The sequence below is a fragment of the Aethalodelphis obliquidens genome, unplaced genomic scaffold, assembly GCF_003676395.1.
Source record: "Aethalodelphis obliquidens isolate GAN/ISIS:26980383/991018 unplaced genomic scaffold, ASM367639v1 scaffold47, whole genome shotgun sequence".
NCBI classification, from domain to species: Eukaryota; Metazoa; Chordata; class Mammalia; order Artiodactyla; family Delphinidae; genus Aethalodelphis; species Aethalodelphis obliquidens.
In genome coordinates, this window is record NW_020837991.1 from 4,075,091 (window position 1) to 4,099,221 (window position 24,131).

General features: G+C 39.6%; 1 protein-coding gene across 11 annotated transcripts in view; it reads left to right on the top strand.

Moving 5' to 3' along the window:
• IWS1 (interacts with SUPT6H, CTD assembly factor 1) overlaps window positions 1-24,131 on the top strand; it is a 65,677-nt gene that overhangs the window by 31,113 nt on the left and 10,433 nt on the right. For 3 of the 11 annotated variants that reach the window (XM_027082537.1, XM_027082540.1, XM_027082539.1), the window contains exons 7-14: window positions 189-351; window positions 2,045-2,127; window positions 3,596-3,725; window positions 4,841-4,958; window positions 7,900-8,011; window positions 8,591-8,647; window positions 11,642-11,753; window positions 16,547-17,525. In XM_027082537.1, the coding sequence (XP_026938338.1) occupies window positions 189-351; window positions 2,045-2,127; window positions 3,596-3,725; window positions 4,841-4,958; window positions 7,900-8,011; window positions 8,591-8,647; window positions 11,642-11,753; window positions 16,547-16,678 (907 nt within the window). In that variant the 3' untranslated portion in view covers window positions 16,679-17,525. Of the gene's footprint in view, window positions 1-188; window positions 352-2,044; window positions 2,128-3,595; window positions 3,726-4,840; window positions 4,959-7,899; window positions 8,026-8,590; window positions 8,648-11,641; window positions 11,754-12,216; window positions 13,734-16,546; window positions 17,526-24,131 lie in introns of those variants that run through there. The other 8 variants (XR_003427864.1, XR_003427865.1, XM_027082544.1 and 5 more) reach the window with 5 other exon arrangements.

The following is a 24,131-nucleotide window of genomic DNA, read 5'->3' on the forward strand; positions in this document are numbered from 1 at the left end:
GTGTAACCGTTGGGAAGTTGAGCATAAAATTTATGATCACTTGTTCTTTTAAAAGCAATTTTAAAAGTACTTGCACTTTAAAAGAAAGTAGCACTTCACTGAGTTAGAATTAAGAAAGTTGGTGGTTCTTAACTGTCATAAAAGAAAACGTATATTTAAAAGGGAATTTATATTTCACTTAATTTTGGGTTACTGCTTAGCATGGACTTTCTGTCGGACTTTGAGATGATGTTGCAGCGGAAAAAGAGCATGAGTGGCAAGCGCAGGCGTAACCGTGATGGTGGTACTTTTATTAGTGATGCCGACGACGTTGTGAGCGCCATGATTGTCAAGATGAATGAAGCTGCTGAGGTGAGATAGGTCACTTCTAGCTTCATCTTTCTTTCTCCCACATAATTGATTATGTGGCCTTTTTTGTTTTGTTTGTTTGCGAGGCATGTGGGATCTTAGTTCCCAGACCAGGGATCGTACCTGCGTCCCCTGCATTGGAAGCATGGAGTCTTAACTGCTCGACTGCCAGGGAAGTCCCTGTTTTGTTTTGTTGTTTTCGCCATGCAGCTTATGAGATCTTAGTTCCCCTACCAGCGATTGATCCCAGACCCTTGGCAGGGAATGTGCAGAATCTTAACTATTGGACCACCAGGGAATTCCGGCCATTTTTTTTTTTACACTTAATCCTTGCTTAAACTACATTAAAAATACTTTGTTTTTTTTTTATAATAAGCATTTACTGTTCTAAATTTTAAGCATGGAAATAATTTTATTTTATTTATTTATTTTTTTTCGGTACGAGGGCCTCTTACTGTTGTGGCGTCTCCCGTCGTGGAGCACAGGCTCCGGACGCGCAGGCTTAGCAGCCATGGCTCACGGGCCCAGCCGCTCCGCGGCATGTGGGATCTTCCCGGACCAGAGCACGAACCCGTGTCCCCTGCATCGGCAGGCGGACTCTCAACCACTGCGCCACCAGGGAAGCCCCAATAATTTTAATTTTTAAGTAGTGTGTTTTAGGAAAAAAGTGAAAAGACTAAGTATTAAGTAAAATGGGCCTTTTTAGCTGAATTGGTTTGCTGGTTTTATGGGGGAGTGATCTTGTTCTCAGATTCTGCTAGTTTACCACAAAGTGATGTTTCTTCACATACAAAAAATTATAAACTCATATTTATTATGTTATAAACCTGTGTCATTCTTTTGTCTCTAATCAAATGATTGCATTTAACTCACTGCATTTAAAAATTCTGCTCAAATTGTAAAAATTGCCCAAGTATTATGTTTAAAAACAAGTCCTGCTCTTTTAGAGGCACTTGCTGAAGTATTTATAATCCAATGACGTGTGTCTAGGATTTGTTGCAAAATTATTCAAGGGTGAAGGGAAAAGTAGCTAGAGAGACAGCTAAATAAGACTGGCCATGTGTGTGTAATTGTTGAAATGTACATGGCAGGAGTGTATTATTTTGTTTTGTATGTCTGTAGAGTTTAAAATTTTCTATAATTAAAAAAGTAGGTGGAATTCCCTGGTCACCCAGTAGTTAGGACTCTGCGCTCTCATTGCCGAGGGCCCGGGTTCGATCTCTGGTTGGGGAACTAAGATCCCATAAGCTGTGTGGCCTGGCAAAAAAAAAAAAAAAACTAGGGAAAAAATACCCAAGCAAATACTAAAACTCTTCTTTAATAACATATTCTTTTATCTTTCTTACAGGCCCCATAGCTGCAAAATTATTCTTGATGATAAACCAAATTCTTCCATGTATAATTTGTACCTTGAATGAACTCTGAAAACTTGATAGTTATGCCAATATTTTAAATTAAAATTTTTCCTCTCTATTTGTAGTTGTTAAAACTAGTTATTCTAATAGTTTTGTGGGTTTTGGCTCTGCAGAAAGTCTATTCTTTATGTAATTATTCTTTCTTGTAGGAAAAACTGTAGTGTCTCAGAGAAATTGCTGCTTTATTATATTTAAAGTTTAGAATTATAGTGGTTATAATTCACTATTAACAATTGCCCTTTTTTCCTTTTTTTTTTTTCAATCTTTTTCTTCCTGGATAGGAAGACAGACAGTTGAATAATCAAAAAAAGCCAGCACTGAAAAAATTAACATTATTACCTACTGTGGTCATGCACCTTAAGAAGTAAGTATTCTGTTTCCTTGGAAAAGTGTTTCCATTTATTTATTTACTTATTTATTTATTTATTTATTGACTACGTTGGGTCTTCGTTGCTGCACGCGGGCTTTCTCTAGTTGCAGCGAGCAGGGGCTGCTCTTCATTGCGGTGTGCTTGCTTCTCATTGCCGTGACTTCTCTTGTTGCGGAGCACGGGCTGTAGGTGCGCAGGCTTTAGTAGTTGTGGCTCGCGGGCTCTAGAGCCCAGGCTCAGTAGTTGTGGCGCATGGGCTTAGCTGCTCCACGGCATGTGGGATCTTCCTGGACCAGGGATCAAACCCGTGTCCCCTACATTGGCAGGCGGATTCTTAACCACTGCGCCACCATGGAAGTCCGAAAAAGTGTTCCCTTTTAATGGAATGATATTCAAGCTATGTACTAGTATTCTAGAGAGATTAAAGAATGATTGTCTTCTGTCAACCTACAGAAAAATAATAATGAATAGAATTTCCTAGATTATTACTTCATCGCAAATTTTTCTTACACTTTGATGCATGATGCAAACAGAACAAATAGCAAACTGATATTAATGAAAGAAAAACTTGGAAACCACTTATTTTGTTCTTTATAGACTGTTTAGAGTCTGGTAAAATTGCATCTTTTTTCCCAATGTGATTGAGAACAGAGCAAAAATGCTGGGAGACTACTTGAAGCACATATTGAATAAGACTCATGTGTCCTGTTATATCATGAATTATGTCACTGGTCCTTCTGCAGGTTCTTTTCATTGGTTTGCTCACATTCCTGAGCAACTTTGATTTCTCCTTGAACTCATCAGTAGCCTTCTTTTGATGGCTAAAGAAGTACATTAGTACACCAATGAGCCAGCCATATGGTCTAGGACTTTCTACTAGAAGATTGCTACCTCTATCCCAACAGAAAAAATTATCTGTGCCAGATTTCATATATATAATGTCATGTTCCCTGTTACCATAATTGATTCTAGTACATAAAATGGAATTTGAATAGTATCAGTATTCATTGGGATTTTTTTTCTGCTAGGAGAATGGTATTCTCCCTGGTGTCCTGCAAGAATAGCACAATTCTGGGTTCTGTCTTGCTTGAAACAGTTTGAGGATCACTATTCTCATAGATAAAACATTTTTTTTTCTTAGCTGTAATAATTAAAACTCATTATTCTTACAGTCTGTACCATTCATATCAGCATTACCTTTTGCAATTTGGTGGGTTTTTTTCCTTTAACACATCATCTTTACCTATCAAGTCTGTTTGTTTCTTGAAAATAGGAACTAAATTTCATATTGGCTGTTGAAGTCTATGAATAGGTGCTCAGTAAATAATGTATATGAGTCAGTTTTTAAAAGCAGTTTTTGGAAACATCACTATATCTGTAAGAAAATCCAAAGGAAGCTACAATAGAATCAACATTCATAGACTTGACTTTTTTTTTTTTTTAATTCTTCCTCTTATTACAGGCAGGACCTTAAAGAAACATTTATTGACAGTGGTGTGATGTCTGCCATCAAAGAATGGCTCTCCCCTCTACCAGATAGGAGTTTGCCGGCACTAAAGATTCGAGAAGAGCTGTTGAAGATTCTGCAAGAGGTCAGAGGCAGATAATCTGACTTGTTTGCTCTTCATTAGTTATCTACTGTGGTTTGTATTATCATAACCTCTGTATTTTGCCATATATTTGTATATTCTCTCTGCCACAGCCTATCAGAAGAGGAGTTTTATTAGGTGTGTTTATTAGGAACATACCAAATAAAATGAGCATAAAAGGAAGGCCTTTGGGCTTCCCTGGTGGCGCAGTGGTTGAGAGTCCGCCTGCCAATGCAGGGGACACGGGTTTGTGCCCCGGTCCGGGAAGATCCCACATGCCGCGGAGCGGCTGGGCCCGTGAGCCATGGCCGCTGAGCCTGGGCATCCAGAGCCTGTGCTCCGCAACGGGAGAGGCCACAACAGTGAGAGGCCCGTGTACCACAAGAAAAAAAAAAAGGAAGGCCTTTTAAAACTTCATGTGACTGTGGTATTGAAGGAAAAAAGATCTTGGAGTAGCTCTGGTTTATCTGAGAAGAGTAGTATAGTAGTGGACATGTTGTAAGGAGGCACTTGAAGTAGAAGGAGCACCAGCTTCAGCATCAGATAAGCATGCATTTGAATCTTGATCTGGGCCACCTTTATGTGGCTGAGACACCTTGGGCAAGCTACTTAACTTCTGAAGGAATTCCCGAGGAACCTGCTACGTGCCAGGTGTTTTTTAAATATATAGGTTCATTTATTCCTCACAACAAACCTGCAAGGTAGGTGTATTATCTCCATTTTACAGATGAGGAAATTAAGACTCAGAGAAGTTAAACGTCTTGTCCAAGGTCACATAGCTAGCAGATGGCTGTGGTTGGGTTCAGACTTAGGTCTGTTTGGTTCAGAGGCCTGAGAGGACCCTTGATTTATTAAGCTGCTAACCTCTGAGGATGCTTAGTTCACACTTTCTCACACTGTTAAGTTTTACTTCAACTCAGTGGTAGTACTGAACTCTCAAGTACTGATGTAAACACAAAGTGTCTTTGTGTTCAGTGTCCATAGATCCTTGAAAATCTAACTTTTTTGTTATTTGTTCTGTTGTGAATGAACCAGGTCTTGCAGGCCCGCTAGAGTAGATTGGCAGGACTCCCAGCTTCAGAATGATTAATATGTATGTCTGTGTTTATGTTCCCCAGCTACCTAGTGTGAGCCAGGAGACCCTGAAGCATAGTGGGATTGGACGAGCAGTGATGTATCTGTATAAACACCCCAAGGAATCAAGGTCCAACAAGGACATGGCAGGGAAATTAATCAGTATGTACATTTTACTTTTTGTTTGGTGTGTTTATGTATATACAGAGACGTGTATATATAAAAGCTAACTATATTTTTACCGATTTTCATTTAAAATGAGTCAATGAAATGGAGTAGGAAAATTTTTTGATACCTTCTTGTAGGTACTAAGCTTTTTTCCCTTAGACTTAAAATGCTTCTCAGTATATTTAAGTATGCTATCCAGTATATAACAAGTAAAATGATGCATTTTCTAATCATGGATCAGGAGCATGTAGAGAGAGAGGGATTAGAATGTCGGCCCTGGAGTCGGTCATACCTGGGTTCAAATCCTAGATTTACCACCTACCTTACTACATATCCTTGGGCTAGTGATTTAAGCTCTAAGCCTTGGTTTCCTCCTCTGTGAAACAGAGAATTATGTGTTTAGTTTGGGTTGTCTTAAAGAATAAGTGAGAAGGTGTATGTAAAGCATGGTACCTAGAATACAGTAAGTCTTCAAGAAATGTTAGCCACTGCTGCTACTGTTGTTATTTTTATAATGGTCTCCAAAGCCTTTGTGTGTTATTACTTAATGATAACAGCGAAATCCAGAGGAATCTAACTGAAGTTCATTTACTCAGTTGCCATATTGTTTATGAACACCACATGCGTCTTCATCATCCTCCTTAACTCTTCCTGTGCTTTGTGTTGGAAAGAAATTTTTAAACTTCAACACTAATTTGAAATAGTAACTACTTTTGTATCTGAATACAGTAGTTATTTATCTGTTGAATGTTTAAACTATCAAAAACCTTTCGAGAAATTTAATTTTTTTTATAAACTAGAGAAGTATTATATCTTCGATCTTATTAATAATCTGTAGTTTATTGCCTATTAAACAATAAGCATTTGATGCTTTGATGCAGTGGTTCTCGACGTTCTTTTTGCCCTAGGCAAGAGAGAAGCAAACTGTTCCCACTGGTACCTGTCATGTACTACAGGTGATTCTGAATCCAGGGTTGGGGACAGCGGGTCAGTTTTTAAAGAGATATAGACTCCCCTGAGACTCCTTGCTTCCTTCTTAGTTTGACAACACCTGTGTTCTGTCTGTAAAGGTCCTTTCTTGTTTTGATACAATGCAGTGATAAGAACAAAGACATCAGCTGGCACCTTTGGACTTTTACTGGCTAAACAGTGCACATGTAGTACTTTTTTGTGTGATCACCTTAGCAGCTTTCTTAGACTTAATGAAGTAGAGACCCTACATCTGCACTATCAAAATGTAATTTTTAAAGATTTAGACCATTTTGACAAGTAATAAGGGAGCTGTTTTTGGTTAGAGTAAGAAAGTAGAGGAATTTCAAGATTTTCTGTTTTCAGTATTTGTAAATGATGTGACCAACAAGGGGTTAATATCCAAAATATACAAACAGCTCATGCAATTCAATATCAAAAAAAAAAACCATTAAAAAAATGGGCAGAGGACCTAAATAGACATTTCTCCAAAGAAGATATTCAGATGGCCAACAGGCACATGAAAAGATGCTCAACATTGCTAATTATGAGAGAAATGAAAATCAAAACCACAGTGAGGTATCACCTCACACCAGTCAGAATGGCCATCATCAATAAGTCTGCAACTAATAAATGCTGGAGAGGGTGTGGAGAAAAGGGAACCCTTCTACATCATTGGTGGGAATGTAAATTGGTGCAGCCACTATGGAAAACAATACGGAAGTTCCTTAAAAAACTAAAAGTGGAACTTTCATACTATCCAGCAATTCCACTCCTGGATATATATACAGAAAAAAAATGAAAACTCTAATTCAAAAAGGTACATGTATCCCAGTGTTCATAGCAGCATTATTTATGATAGCCAAGACATGGAAGCAATCCAAATGCCCATCAACAGACAGTTGGCTTAATAAGATGTGGTACATATATACAATGGAATACTACTGAGCCATAAAAAAGAATGAAATATTGCCATTTGCAGCAACATGGATGGACCTAGAGAATATTGTGCTTAGTGAAATACATATTCCACATATAAGTGATATCATATAGTATTTGTCAGACAAAGACAAGAACTATATGATATCACTTATATGTGGAATCTAGAAAATAATACAAATGAATCTGTATACAAAACAGAAACAGACATACAGACATAGAAAACAAACTTATGGTTATCAAAGGGGAGAGAGAAGCGGGGAGGAACAAATTAGGAGTATGGGATTAGCAGATACAAAATATTATACGTGAAATAGATAAGAAATAAAGATACACTGTATAGCACAGGGGATAATAACCTATAATGGAAAAAGCATCTGCCAAAAAAAGAGTCACGGGCTTCCCTGGTGGCGCAGTGGTTGAGAGTCCGCCTGCCGATGCAGGGGACACGGGTTCGTGCCCCGGTCCGGGAAGATCCCACATGCCGCGGAGCGGCTGGGCTCGTGAGCCGTGGCCGCTGAGCCTGCGCGTCCAGAGCCTGTGCTCCGCAACGGGAGAGGCCACAACAGTGAGAGGCCCGCATACCGCAAAAAAAAAAAAAAAAAAAAATCACTATGCTGTACACCTGAAATTAAATATTGTAAATCAACCATACTTCAATTAAAAAAAAAACAAAAGATTTTCTGTTTTCAAGAGACTAAATTTAGAAATTAAACTGTCTTTATGAAATAACACAGCTAGTTGATGACCTTCAAAGTGAGTTAGATGTTACTTTCTTTAAGCCTCTGTGGTGACTACAGGTTTAAGTGATCTTTTTATATTGAATTTTCTGAATCAGCTGGAGCTAGTTGTGATGCTGGTATCATGCTGTGTTTATTCTACAAATGGTCCTGAAATAATGTTATCTTTAAGGAAAGAATGTTCTTAATGCCTAGAATATGACTTTACACTAGGGTATGATTATTTCAAAGAATGGTAGTAGAAATGCTACTTTATGGGCTAAATAATTAATTTTTCTCTGTTGTAGATGAATGGTCTCGGCCTATATTTGGTCTTACCTCAAACTACAAAGGAATGACAAGAGAAGAAAGGGAGCAGAGAGACCTAGAACAGATGCCTCAACGGCGAAGAATGAACAGGTAGGAGGGAACAGGTATGAGTAAGTGGAGTAAACGTTATTGTTGCTCTAACTCAGGGCGGGGGTTGGTAATTAAGATCATTAAGAAACCTACAAGATGGTAGGATTTTGTCTTTCCTCTGCTTGATATGTCTTGTAGTTCATGATACTTTTTAGTTTAAATGTGGTAGTGTACAGTGAAGCTCCACTTCACTGTAAAAGCCCCTCCCAGGCTTTTCTGGTTGGATCTGGCCTCTGCCACCGTTCTGGAGGTTGCTTAGGTTGTTTCAGCCTCTTGCAGAAAAAACTTTCTCAGTCCCATTTCCAGATCCTTAAGAGAAAAAAAAATTTTCGATTTGTATCAATAAACTGGATGTAGTTGCATCCAAGATGGCAGGGTCATTACAGGTGAGTGAAACCTGGTGTGCAAATGATCATTAAAATAAGTAGTACTTTTATAATACAATATTAGGAATTATTTTCCCTGATCCAGTGTAAAGGACCTAATGGTGGTCTAAGTTTGATATTTCATTTTGCTCTTTTTTCCTTAGTTATAAGGTCCTGACATTTCCTAATAACTCATTAATTACTTTTTTCCCAGCACTGGTGGTCAGACACCCCGAAGAGATTTGGAAAAGGTGCTGACAGGGGAGGAAAAGTAAGATTTTTGTATTGATTTTCAATGTAGACTGTATTGGGAATGTTCTGCTTGCTGCTTTGTTTTAAGAAAAATAGCAAATGAAATGATGCTCTGTTCACATTGGCAGGGGATGATTCCTAGTGTAGTATTTATTGAATATTCACATTCTGTGGGTACCCTGGAGGTTACAAGAATATTGAGAAATAGTTCATTCGGTAAAGGTTTTGTTGCTGCTTGCTATGTGCTGGACTCTCTGGTAAACTCTGAAAATACAGAATCAAAGTAAAAGTAGTTCATTCTCTCAGAAAGTCTTCAGAGGGATTGTAGGCAAAGGGGAGAGCTTAAGCAAAGATGTGGGGTAAGCACGCAAGGCCTGTTTTAGGGATGGCAAGTAGTCGGGCAGTAGAATGGTGCCTGAGGTGGTGGAAGATAAGGTTGGAAATGCAGTTGTTGACCAAATTCTGAAGTGCTTTAAGTCAAGATGAGGAATTCTCACTTCTCTTTGTGGTTTCCTAGAAAGTTTTTGAGCATGGACGTGAAGTCGTCAGATTGATTTGGAATGCTTCTGCTGGTAGCACGATGTAGGATGGGTTGCAGGGCAGAGGAACTGAAGGCAGTGATACAGCTAAACTGAGACTGTAACGGAGAAGCAGAAGGATAAGGAGCCCTCGCAGGTGTGCAACTGCCAGGAGTCTGGCTGGGTGGGCGAGAAGTTGGCTAGAGTTGAAGATACCACCCAGAATTTTAAACTTAAGCGACTGAGATGATGGTATTACCCTTCACTAGAGTGGAGAGGAGGAGTAGACGTGAAAACATAGATGACGTCTGTTTTGAGCATATTAAATGTAAGGTGACTGAGATAGTCCTATAATTATCCTGTGCTTAGAACTGGAATTTGGGCTAGAGACATAGATTTGATAGTTACCTCCGTAGAAAAGATTGTTGACTCAAGAGAGTACAGAGAGGGCTTCCCTGGTGGCGCAGTGGTTGAGAGTCCGCCTGCCGATGCAGGGGACGTGGGTTCGTGCCCCGGTCCGGGAAGATCCCACATGCCGCGGAGCGGCTGGGCCTGTGAGCCATGGCTGCTGAGCCTGCGCGTCTGGAGCCTGTGCTCCGCAACGGGAGAGGCCACAGCAGTGAGAGGCCCGCGTACCGCAAAAAAAAAAAAAGAGAGTATAGAGTAAGAAATAAACTGAACCCTTTGAAAAGGGGTGTAGCCAGTGAAGGCCAGTGAGCAGATGTGGTCCTACACGTTGGAGGAGAACCCAGAGGAGAATGAGGCCACGCTGGAGAGGGCCGTGGGGGTAGGCTTCACGGGGGTTTGTGCAGTGAGGGCTGGCAATCAGGCAGCACCCAGATCGCAAAAGGAGAACGAGAAATGAGCTAGAGGGAGCAAGTGTCGTTTGCTCGTGGACAGGTGTGCTGACAGTGGCTTCAGGGGAAAAATAAGAGTTGTGGGAGATTTTCTAGTCAGTTAATGTATATGAAAGTTACAGAAGCTTGATACTAAGAATGGAGTAAACCATACAAGGGAATAGAAACAAATTCAGAATTTTTTAGCCTTCTCTTCCTCTTCGTCCCCCACCCCCGCAAATACCCACCCTCCGTTTACCACTGAGGTGGTTAGTTACCTGAAGGTTGAATGATTCGAATTCCCAGACATCAAATAGGCTTTACTTTTGAAGGATGATAGCCTTAGGTTAGTCTAGCACGATAGTTCTCAAATTTGTACATAAAAGTTACTGTATGTGATGCCATCCAGTGCTGGCAAGGATGCAGAGAAACTAGATCATTCATCCATTGCTGCGGGGTGAAATGGTACAGCTGCCCTGGAAAATAGTTCGGCAGTTTCTTGTAAGGTTGGACATGCAACCACCGTACAACCCAGCACTTGCACAAGATTCTTAGGCATTTATCCCCGAGAAATGAAAACTTATGTTTGTGCAAAAACCTGTCCATTAGTAGTACAGCTTTATTCATAATAGTCCACAACTGGAAACAACCCAGATGTCCTTCAGCAAGTGAATGGTTCAACAGACCATGGTATATTCATACCATAGAGTACTGCTCAGCAATTAAATGGAACAAAATATTGATAGATGTAACAACTTGGTTGGATCCTCAAGGGCATTACGTTGAGTGGATAAAGCCAATTTTTAAACGTTACATGGTGTATTATTCCATTTATATGACATTCTTCAAATGCCAGCATTACAGAAATTAGTAGATTCATGGTCACCAGGGGCTAGGGACTGGGCAAATGGAGTAGGGGTGGACATGTTTACTAAAGGGCAATAGGAGGGATCCTGTGGTGGATACACGAACTTACACACATGATAAAATTGCATAGAACTAAATACACACACACACAGATAAATGAGTGCATGTAAAACTGGGGAAATGTAAATAAAAATTGATGGATTATAGCAACATCAATATCCTGGTTGTAATATTGTACTATAGTTTTTGCATGTTGTTACCTTTGGGAGAGACACTGGATCTCTCTGCATTAATTCTTGCAACTGCATGTGAATCTATAATTATCTCAAACTTTTTTAAAAACAAGAAACAGACCAAAAAATTACTGTATGAGTTGCATATGCAAAACCATGTCAACTGCTTTATGGGCATACTCAGTCCGGGGGGTCATTTTGACTCCCTGGTTTTTCACCTCACAAGTGAACACATGAGTGACTCTATTAGACCAGAGAAATTGAGATTCAGAGTCCTGATGGAGGAACCAGCCTTAGAAAGGAGAGATGCGATTATATCTGAAGCTGAGGAGAGGTGAAAAGGAGTCCTGAAAATGCAGAGGAAATTGGCTTTGAGGGGGAAGTTGAGCCATTGGTACAGCAGTGTGAGTGATGATGAGGCCATCTAAGACAGACAGCAGGATGCTGGAGCGGGTGACTTCAGGAGGGCAGAGGAGGTTTGACACAGATATGCAGCCGAATGGGATGGACCCGGGTGTGGTGGGCTACGTAAGCAGCATGCTCTTCTTCCCGTTCTCAGGGCTCTTAGACCTGGAGATCCTGGATTCTGTGCCCGGGCAAGGGTCCCCATGCCCTCGAACAAGGACTATGTTGTCAGGCCCAAGTGGAATGTGGAAATGGAGTCGTCCAGGGTAAGCAAGCAGGGGGACAGCAAGGTGGATCTGAAATGCAGATTACTGTTCGTCTTTTACTTCGTGTTCAATAACCCTTAACAGCTCTTAAGGTTTATCTGATTTGACGAGAGCTATTTTCTGGTCACTTATCTAGCCAGATCACTTATTGCTGATGAGGTTTACTTCAGACTTAAAGAAACATTATCAAGTTGGGAAGTTTCCTCTTATTAATCCCTTTATTTCAACTGAATCTTGAAGCCTAGAGTGTTTTGGTACAGTCGTTTTTTTTTAAGACCCTAAGAAACAAAACTCACCTGCTTCTGCAACCTACCCCTCCCTTTCTATTCAGCTGTTTTAAGTAATTCTGTTGTGAAGTGTTTATTAGGGTAGACACTTCTGCCGTCACTGTAAATACTATTCGGTGATCCTTATTGCTTCTCAGTAATCTTTTTTTATTCTCCGTTCAAACTACTCTTTCTAGCCTGGTATTCTTAAAAAGGGCCTAAGCCGATTGGAAAAGCATAAGAGGCGATTTGCAGAACAGAAACGACTCAGCAAAGTGCACCGTGCTGTCAAGTTCAGCATTGAAGGCAACAGGATGCCCCTGTAGGCCTGGCCCTACCAGAGCGTGTCCGGGAGGTATCCCCAAGGAAGCATGCTCTGTGCATGGGCTTGAGTTGTCAGCAGCTAGAGTGAAAACAGTGTGTGTGTGCTTTCTTAACCAGAAAAGGCCAGGACCACTTTTAGTTCATGAAATAATGACCCCAACAGGCACTTAGTGACATTCTAGTCCTCTTGAATACTGAGAAATTGATACGGGATTCCCTTCCTAGAGACTAATAGATAATTACCTCACGGCTAGGCATTTTGGTCTTTCTGACTGGTACCCTTTTTATTAAAAAGGTTTTTGTTAGGGCCTAGAATCCGAGTGGTCTCCCTTACAGGCATGTAATTGGTTAGTAACGTCTTGGTGAAAGGGAGGTGGCTTCTTTTCCTGTTGTCAGTGGCTCAGAAACTGCATTTGAGGGCTCACTGCGTAAAGCCTGACACTGAATATTTAGGAGATAAATTTAATTAATACATATTCAGTTCATGGTCGGAAATGAAGACGACGTTGAAACATTCATAAAGCCAGACTCACTGACCTGCTGTGCTCGGAGGTTAGCGGTGGCGCCTCTGCGGCAGTGCCCTCCTGAGCATCTGTCTGAGTGTGTTGCCTTCCTTTTGTGACTCCTCCGCGACCCCTGCTTTGGCAGCTGTTTCCACAGACACACTCACCTGCCTGCCGTTTCACTTTGTTGTTAAGCTACTATCAAAACAAAGCACACAGTCTTACTTAATGAGAATAAATAAAGGGTAGAAAAGCACTGGTTCAGTGCTAAGAATTTCTTCACCTCTACTTCCTTCCCTTTTTTCTTCCCACCCCGCCCTTTTTTAGGCCACACCTCAGGGCTTGCGGGATCTCAGTTCCCTGACCAGGGATTGAACCCCGGGCCACGGCAGTGAAAAACATGAAATCCTAACCACTAGGCCACTAGGGAAGTCCCCTTCCTCCCTTTTTTCTTCTTTCCATTTCCATGTCCCTTGATATCCCTCCTTCCCCCCCACCACCCCTGTTTGTCTTTACCTTTACTTTTCTCACTGTCTCTTCCATCCTTTTATTCCTCTCTTTCGTAATACATTTTCTACCCCAGCACACTATTTTGAGAATCAAGAACTATAATAGGGCAGTGAAAAACGTAATAAAAAATCCTAGTGGCCAGTCTTCTTTGGAAGGGCATGTGCCTGTCTGCTGGTGTTGCTGGTTCTGATCCCACCCTCCCTGTAGGTGATGGGGAGGTGGGCAGAGGTGGCCCAGCCTGTTGCTAGAGCAAGAGGTGGCCAGCGTGATGAGAGGGGAATTTAAGCAGAGTTCTTCTCCTTCATCCCCAACATTCCCCAGATCAGAACGGTCGGGTATTTATCTTGGCCTGTGTCTGGCTTACAGAGCTCTGTCAACAAAAGAAAAATAATAATAAGGCATGTTTTGGGGGCTGGTAGTCCCATGTTACATTTCAGTAAATTGTCCTTAAACCACCTGACACTGTTTTCCTGTTCAAGAAGTTTCCTTACATATGCACTCAAGGCTTTCACATTGCACAGACACTAATGAGTGTTACTAGAAAACATGTTTCCCAAGAAGAAAATTGGAGTGAGTAAATGGCTTTCAAATGAAACCCTTTTTGTTTTAAATGTAATTTTTATTTTTGAAATTACGAGAGTAAATATACTAGAGAATAAACCCCACTCCCCAAGTCCTGCTCTTCCTCTGTGTAAGTCACCACTGTTAACAATTTTGATGTGTTACATGTATTTTCAGTAATGCTTTAAACTTAGTTTTTTCTGCTTACAATTGTAGAAAATTTTGAGATTATAAAGAGAAAAATCACTCACCACTCAAAAGCAATTTGATAAAATTTTTGCCTTGTTTTCTATTGATACTTTAATATAATTAAAATTATATTGTATAGAATTTTGATCACTTCTCATTAAACCGCCTTATAGAGTTATCATTTGTAATGGCTGCATAATAGTCTATCATGTGAATATATAATTTGTTTATTCATTCCTCTATGGTTTCTGATTTTTCGCTTCTAAATAATGCAGTAACTTGTGCTACATTGTATGTTTATATGCTAATTTTTTCCATGGAATGCTTTTAAAATAACATTAAAATGGCACAAGCAGTGCATGTTTTTATATAAACTTTTAAATACGAAAAGCACAAATAAAATTAATGTCACTTGTAATCCCCCCGCACCTTAATATTAACATTTTGGGTTGTTTCTTTCCAGTCCTTTATATATGTGTACATAAACATTTTTACTGGTTTGGAGAGGGTTTTGTTGGAGGTGGTGGTGTTTTTTTGTTTTTGTTTTTTAACTTTTAATCAAAATTGTGATCATACTCATTTATACCTTGTTGGGTTTGTGTTTTACTAAACATGGTAATAATTCATTTGAGTTAACATCCTTCAGTGACTTAATATTGTGTTGTAATATGATTGTACCATATTTTTTTAAGCAAACCCATCTTGCTAATCTTTTAGGCTACTTTTGGTTTTCCACTGATAAAGCAGTGCAGCATACAGCTTTACTGTCCTAAGGAAGTGGTGTAGGGTTGACACATCAAGAGAGAAGTCATTGAGTTTGACAGGCTAGGCACTCAGTTCTGTGTGTTTTCAGGCTTGGGGTAACCAGGCATCTGCCAGATACAAGTCATACAAGCTGTAACTAGGAGTAGATCAGTGCAGCCTGGGCATGTCCCAGTTGCTGAGGCTGGAGGGTCAAATTATTAGAGAAGGTCCTGGGAGTGGACAAGGAGAAGTCCAGGCTGAGGGGTAGAGCTGCTGGGAGTTAGCAGAGATCTGAGCAGCTAAGGCTTCCGTTGTGGACTGATTGCAGCTACTAAAAATCAGGGCACATTGTCTGAAAGGAAGTCAGATATTTGGGACTGTCTAGAAATCTGGGGTATTGCATGCATAGGGTGATAGTCGCATAACTTTCTCATCTGATAATGAATTTTTATGCTCCCTTAGAGTACTAGTGCCCAGGATTAAAATTGATATAAAATAATATTTGGAATTGGATGTATGTAGAAAATCTAGGATGGATGATCAATGCAGCTCTTGTTCAAGAATGACTTAGAGGTCTTTGCTTATAACTGAGGTGGAAGACGAGTCGAGAGGTGAGATAAGGCTTGGGGGAGGTCTCCCCAACTCAAAAGAACTTCACCACACTGGTACCGACCCTAGAGTGTCTCCTAGTCTCCACCTTATTTTAGCATTCTTTGAATTGAGCTTCACAGGTGATTCAGTAGTAAACATCTGGGGAGAAGAATTAGAAAATCCCATCTTTTTTAACCACTCGACAGTCGTAAAGATTGGAATTGTTAGATTACTGTAGCCAGCAAGAAGAGTTTGCCCTGATCTGACATAAATGGCAGGCCTTTTCAACATTTCTAAAAGGTGTCAATTTCTTTAAATTGCCCTTAAACATAAAGGGCAAGCAGAAAGAGATGCAAGAAGTATAAGCCCCTTGGTTCAAGAGAATTAATTTACTTTTCTTTTTGTGTCAAACTAATTGATTGCAAAGTAGTAGTAATAGCAATAATAGCTGCTTTTGTTTTGAGCGCCGATTCTGTGCTAGCCTCTGTGCTTGTATTTGTTATTATTATCTTATTCACTTCTCCCAGCAGTCCTGGAAGTAGTTCACACAAGGGGCATCATTTGTACAGGGTTACAGAACCCTGACTAGTTTCTAATCGGAAACTAGAGTTCCAGCAAGCACCTAGCGGTTCTAACCTCATTCATTATGCTTCAGGCTTTTTCTCGATGACTTTCCTTGCCTTAGAAGATCATTATTTTTTATGCCAGCACTGTTTGAAGGTGTATGTGTCAAGCGGTCCCCTCCACATTTGGTCTTTGAAAGGGAGAAGCATACAGTCAAAATGTAATCTGATGGAATTAGGGGGATTGTAGTTTCAGTTTTAACCCCCCTTTCTCTCTTCTAGCAAATTTCCGTGCACTAGAGGCAAAATTTGAAAGTAAGGCACAGATAAGAACAAAATTATTCTCCATTGAGAGAGTTTAATATGCTTTTCTAACACTGCTGTGTATACTTGCTCTGTTCCTGAGGTCACCAAAGCTTATTCTGGTTATTCCAGAGCTGGGAGCTCTTCTGTCTGCTGACTTTCAGATAAAAGAAGACGAAAGACAAAACTAAGTGTATGTGTTTCAATAATTTGCTCTTTAATTTTTACCCCACTCTTAGTTTCAGGGGACCTCCAAGAAGGGTATCAGTCGACTGGATAAACAGATGAGAAAGTTCACAGACATCAGGAAAAAAAGCAGATCTGCACACGCAGTAAAAATCAGCATCGAGGGCAATAAAATGCCCTTGTGACTGCCTGGGAGGTTCCCTATCTCTGCTCTTAAGAAATGCGCAATGGACTCTTTGGAGAAAGATGATATTTTAAAAACTTTTTTAGTGTACCTGTAAATGATTCAGCTTGTATCAAATATTGTCATAGGACTTGCATTTCTCTCAGTTTTATTTAAAACCATTTGTTGTGCACTTTGTACAGAAGAATACTAGTCCTACTTCTATCAACTTTACACAATAAAATTCCATTCTGGTTTTGGGGGGCTGTCTCTTCATTGTCTTCGAGGATGCATTCTCCATGGGAGTGAAAATTAGTTCTTGGTGAGTGCAGAAAAATTTTAGATATTACAGTGGTTTGTGGCCCTTCAGAGTGTAGACTGCCTAACTGTGGTGTGGTTTGTCTGGTCGTTACCCTTGGTTCCCAACCATGAGCTCCTACAACCCTTGGGATTCCTGGGTGCTAGGGACGTCTTTGTGATGCGAATGAGGTGAGTCATGGTAGACTCCTGGAGAGCTTTAGGTGGGGGCCGGTCACCAGAAAGGGCCTACCACGTAATTAGAGGGTCGGGACTTTGGGCAGGCCTCGTGGGCTGGGGGCTGGGGGGTACTGGAGATTGACGTAGTCATGTTGCCCAGTGATGTAATCAGTCGTGTCCAAATAGTGAAGCCCAGGTAAAGACTCTGGACACTGAGGTTCTGATTGGTGAACACACTAATGTGCTGAAATGGTGATGGGCCTTGATTCCACAAAGAAAGGGTGCAGAAGCTCCGTGTTTCCTCCCAGACCTCACCTCACCCTGTGTGTGTCTTCATTTGGCTGGTACTCCTCGTTTGAATCCTTTACAATAAAACTAATTTTAAGCACAGTGCTTTCCTGAGTTCTGAGTCATTTTAGCAAATTCTTGAATGTGAGGGGATTGTGGGATCCCCCAAATTAGTCAGAACTAGTAACTAGTCGGTCAGAAGTGGGGATGGACTCCACTTGCAGCCATCATCTCCAGTGCAGGCAGCTCATGGAGGACTGAGCCCTTACACCTGTGGAGTCCAGCGATGACTTCAGGTGGTCAGTGTCAGAACTGAATCGCAGTATCCTACTGGGGTTGAAACGAAATGCTGACAAAATCATTTCTTAGTATTTCTCGTTAGGGAAATTTTTAATTATTTGATTTAAATTAAATTTGTTTTCTCCTTGGGGGGGTCCTACAATCTGAAAAAAAAGATTGAGAAATACTGTCTCAGAGGAAACATGGACATAATTAAAAATCACTGTAATTGCTGATAAGCAGCCGGGCCGTTGGGATAGAGAATAATATTGCTTATGGCTCTATTGTTCTATTTTTGTGATACTTTAAAGTCATTTTATTAGTCTCTGCAGACTTATTTATGAGAAGTCTCTTGTTAGTCAAGATGACTAAATCCAAGAGTAAGTAATTGATTTTAATTATAGAAATCTTATGATACAAACTGGAGAAGGGTTATCTGGCGATATTGATTTTCAAAAACAAGTGAGAATCTTATTGGCGATAAAGCCTTGGAACAACCAAAAAAATCTGGAAGTTTGTGCCCTTTACTCATAAAAAAAATGAGGACCCTTTACCCTTACTTTCAACAAATTTAAAAGCACAAATGTGATAGTTGTAAAAAGCAGGTAATAAAGATATCAGGTAATAGCTAACCACTAGATGGAGATGGAAAAACAACGATTTTCTGCAATGGCATTTTTGCTTTTATTAATACCCTCAGAAACACTCATGAGAACAAAACAAACACAACCATCTACTGAAACAGATGTTGATGACCCTGATCATTAAAAATTCTAAACAAGAAAAGTAAAATAGTACTTTTTAAAAAAGACTTTAAAGTTATTAATACACCATTCTGGCATTTAATGGGGTAAGCTCCAGTTATCTGAAAATTTCACCTATGTAGGGTAAAACTGATGGTGCCAGGTGTTAAAGTGATAATCATACCTGGGGAATTCAAAATGTTAAAAAAATTCCTGGTTTCTGTATAAACTACCATTGCTGTGTGGTTCATTTTAAGTCTCAAAACTGGCCGAGAATAGTCTTTTTTTTTTTAATTGGAAATACTTCCAATTTACAATAATGTTGCAAAAGTGGTAAACTCCCATATACCCTTCACCTATATACACGAAGTGTTAACGTTTTGCCACATTTGCTGACAGCTTGCCTCTTGATCCCCAAATACTTATGCATATTTCTCCCCAAAACAAGGACCTTTAGTTTGTCCCAGTGTTGGTGGTGGTAACTTTGGCCACTTGGACGTAGTGGTGCAGAATCACTTTTTTTTTTTCAATTAAAAGAAACAGTTTTAATGGTTGATTAATTTTAATTTTGGGAAATTAGTTGTATGTGAATATGTAAAATACACATAAAATTTGCCATCTTAAAGGACAATATCCAGTTAGTGGCAATACAAGCATTCCCTTTGTTGTGCAACAGTCACCGCCTTCCATCTCTGGAAATCTTTTCGGCTTGCAGAAGTGAAGCTGTACCCATTGAACAGTAACTCCTTATTCCCCTCTCTCCCAAGCCTGGCAAGCACCATTCTACTTTGTCTCCGATTTTGACTGCTCTAGATGTCTCGTGTAAGTGGAATCATACATAATTCTTTTTTGACTGGATCATTCATTCAGTTAGCATAAATGTCGTCAAGGTTCTCCTATGGGGTAGCATGTGAAAGAATTTTATTTTAAGGCTGAATAATATTCTATCATGTATATACCACATTTTGTCTATCCATTTTGTTGATGGACACTTGGGTTGCTTCCACCTTCTGGCTATTGTGAATAATGCTGCCATGAATATGGGTATACAAATATTTCTTTGAAACTCTGCTTTAAATTCTTTCATGTATATAGCCATAAGTGGAATTGCTGGATCGTATGGTAATTCTATTTTTAAAATTTTTTCTTTATTATTTTTAAAAAATTTTTTTTGCGGTATGCGGGCCTGTCACTGTTGTGGCCTCTCCCGTTGCGGAGCACAGGCTCCGGACGCGCAGGCTCAGCGGCCATGGCTCACGGGCCCAGCCGCTCCGCGGCATGTGGGATCTTCCCGGACCAGGGCACGAACCCGTGTCCCCTGCATCGGCAGGCGGACTCTCAACCACTGCACCACCAGGGAAGCCCCAGTTATTATTTTTTTTTATTTAATTTTTTTTTCGGCTGCATCGGGTCTTAGTTGAGGCATGCAGGATCTTTCGTTTCAGCGCGGGCTCTACAATGTGGCGCGTGCTTCTCTCTAGTTCTGGTGTGCGGGCTCCAGGGCATGTGGGCCCTGTAGTTTGCAGCACGTGAGCTCTCTTTTTGAGGCGTGTGGGCTCAGTAGTTGTGGCGTGCGGGCTTAGTTGCCCCGTGGCATGTGGGATCTCGGTTCCCAGACCAGAGATTGAACCCGAGTCCCCTGCATTAGAAGGCAGATTCTTTACTGCTGGACCACCAGGGAAGTCCCTGGTAATTCTATTTTTAATTTTTTTTAATGGCTGCACCATTTAACATTCTCACCAACAGTACAAAAGGGTTCTGATTTGTCCACACCCTCACCAACACTTACTTTCTGGTTTTTTGATAGTAGCCGTCCTAATGGATGTGAAATAGTATTTCATTGTGATTTTGATTTGCATTTCCCTAATAATTAGTGATATTGAGTATCATTTTGTATTCTTATTGGTGCTTTGGGTATCTTCTTTGAAGAAATATTCAAATCCTTTGCCCAGTTTAAAGTAAGTTTTTCCTTGTTGAGTTGTCAGAGTGCTTTATGTATTCTGGATAACTCTTTATCGGGCATAAGATTTGCAAATTCTTTCCCATTCCTTGGGTTGTATTTTCAACTCTGTTAATTGTACCCTCTGACACACAGTTGATTTAAATTTTGATGTAGTTCTATTTATCTTTTTCCTCTTTGATTGCTGTGCTTTTGTGGTATCCAAGAAATTATTGTCAAATCCAATGTCATGAAGCTTTTCTTTTTTTGTTTTCTTTTTCCATGCAGTTTTTATTTTTGCCTTTTCCAACAACAGTGTTGTTCATTTTTAAAAATTTTTATTTTACAGTGTTGTGTTAGTTTCAGGTATACAGCAAAGTGAGTCAGTTATACATATACATATATACACTTTTTTAGATTCTTTTCCCCTAAATGCCATTACATAGTATTGAGTAGAGTTCCCTGTGCTATACAGTAGGTCCTTATTAGTTATCTCTTTTATATATAGTAGTGTGTATATGTCCATCCCAATCTCCCAATTTATCCCTCCACCTGCCCTTACCCCCAGTAACCATTAGTTTGTTTCCGACATCTGTAACTCTTTCTGTTTTGTAGATAAGTTCATTTGTACCCTTTTTTTAGATTCCACGTATAAGCAGTATCATATGATATTTCTCTTTCTCTGTCTGACTTACTTCACTCAGTATGACAACCTCTAGGTCCATCCATGTTGCTGCAAATGGTATTATTTCATTCCTTTTCATGGCTGAGTAATATTCCATTGTATATATGTACCACATCTTCTTTATCCATTCCTCTGTTGATGGACATTTAGGTTGCTTCCATGTGCTGGCTATTGTAAATAGTGCTGCAATGAACATCGGGGTGCATGCATCCTTTCGAATTATGACTTTCTCTAGATATATGCCTGGGAGTGAGATTGCTGGATCATATGGTAGCTCTATTTTCAGTTTCTTAAGGAACTCCATACTGTTCTCCATAATGGCTGTACCAATTTACATTCCCACCTACAGTGTAGGAGGGTTCCCTTTTCTCCACACCCCTTCCAACATTTATTGTTTGTAGATTTTTTGATGATTCATGAAGTTTTTCTTATGTTTTCCTGTAAGAGTTTTATCTCTTACTTTAGGTCTTTGATCCATTTTGAATTAACTTGCATTTGATATAAGGTAAGCATACAACTTTTTTTTTTTTTTGACATGTGAATATCTAGTTTTCCCAACACCATTTGTTGAAAAGATTGTCCTTTCCCATTTAGTGGTCTTGGCACCCTTGTCAAAAATTATCTGACCATATATGTTATTTCTGGACTCCATCAGTCTATGTTTCTCTTTGTGCCAGTCTGATACTTCTTTGACTACTGTAGCTTAGTATTAAAATTTGAAATCAAAGTGTGAGTCCTCATACGTCATTCTTTCTCAAGACTGTTTTTGCTATTTGGGATCATTTGAGATTTCATATGAATTTTAGGATGAATTATACTGTTTCTGCAGTAAACATCATTGGGATTTTGATAGGGTTTGTATTGGTTCGGTAGATCACTCTGGGTAGTACTGACATCCTAAGAATCTCCCAATCTATGAACACAGGATGTCTTTCCATGTATTGTTTTCTTTAACTTCTTTCAGCAACATTTTGTCGTTTTTGGTGCACAAGTCTTTCACCTCCTTGGTTAAGTTTAGTCCTAAGCATTCTTTTTGATGCTATTGTAAATGGAATTTTCTTAATTCCCTTTTAGGATTTTTCATTGTTAACATGCAGAAATGCAACAAGTTTTTCATATTAATTTTATATCGTTCAACTTTGCTGAATTGTTTTATTCTAACAGGTGTGTGTGGGTGTGTGAGTGTAGAATCTTTTGGCATGTCTGTATTTAAGAGCATGTCTGCAGACATTATTTTTCTTCTTCCTTTCCAGTTTGGTTGACTTATTTCTTTTTCTTGTGAAATTGCTCTAGCTAGGACTTCCAGTACCATTTGATTAGAAGTCTCAAAAATAGGCATCCTTAATTTTTCCTGATCTTAGAGGAAAAGCTTTCAGTCTTTCACCATTGAGTATGATGTGAGCTTGTCATGTATGGCCTTTATTATGTTGTTACAGTTTCCTTCTATTCAGTTTGTTGAATGTTTTCATCATGAAAAGATGTTAAATTTTGTCAAATGCTTCTTCTGCATCAGTTGAGATGGTCATGTGGTTTTTGCCCTTTATTCTGTTAATGTGATGTGCTACACTGATTGATTTTTGTGTTTTGAACCATACTTGGATTCTAAGAATAAATTCCTCATGGACTTCCCTGCTGGTGCAGTGGTTAAGAATCCGCCTGACGATGCAGGGGACAGGGGTTCGAGCCCTGGTCCAGGAAGATCCCACATGCCGCGGAGCAGCTAAGCCCATGCACCACAACTACTGAAGCCTGCTCGGCTAGAGGCCATGCTCTGCAACAAGAGAAGCCACTGCAACGAGAAGCCTGGGCACTGCAACAAAGAGTAGCCCCGGCTCACTGCAACTAGAGAAAAGCCCACGCGCAGCAACGAAGATCCAACACAGCCAAAAATAAAATAAATAAATTTATTATTTTTTTTTTGCGGTACGCGGGCCTCTCACTGCTGTGGCCTCTCCCGTTGCAGAGCACAGGCTCCGGACGCACAGGCTCAGTGGCCATGGCTCACGGGCCTAGCTGCTCCACGGCATGTGGGATCTTCCCGGACCGGGGCACGAACTCATGTCCCCTGCATCGGCAGGCGGACTCTCAACCACTGCACCACCAGGGAAGCCCAATAAATTTATTTTTTAAAAAAGAATAAATCCCTCTTGGTCATGGTGCATAATTCTTTTATGTGCTATTGAATTTGTTGGCTAAAATTTTGTTGAGGATTTTTAAAAAAACATTTCCCAGAAATAAAAAGCCATGATTTTGTTGTTGTCAACAGCATTAATCACAGAGTGACTAAAATTTTTGTTCACCTCTACTGTCTATTAATATTACTTGAATATTCTCTTGCTTTTATGGTTAAAATCATTGAACACCTATGATACCTAATGAATGTGTATTCTTGCCTATATTATATGCTATAGTCATATGATTCCTAGACTGGCACTGATCTTACTGTCCACTGATATTTCTTACTCAACAGATGGCCTAAAAATCACTCTAATAGCAACTTGTATTTTAACTTTAATTTGGCAAAGTTCTTTTTCTAGCTACTCTGGCAGTGTGGCCTAATTCAACTTCTTAATTTGATAATACACAATCCTATTGTATATAGCAAGAGAATTATCATAACATATTGACTCTTCCCCTTCTCTACTGGTAGGAATAAAGGGTTAATAATTAACCAAATATCTGTAGTGAAACAATTCAGAATTTTAAAGGCAATCTCTAATTACTCAGTTCTAACATTTGATACAAGTTCTTTATTTTTGAAAATGTGGTAATATGTACAGTTTATCCACATATAAAGTTATGTCTTAACTAAACTGAAAGTTAAGAGATAATTGTTTAGTATCTATACAACTTTTATTGCTAAGAGCTTTTTTTCTTAGTCATAATACATTTTTGAAAATAATTCACAAGTTTCGAGAGTTTCATGTGAGTCCATTATAGCATGAGAAATAGATTGTCTTTTTAGTTCAATAAATTTTATTTTCCTAGGGTTTGAAAATAAAAGACTATCAGCTTATACAGAAATTCAGTTTAACAAACATTTATGTTTAGATCATGATACTTA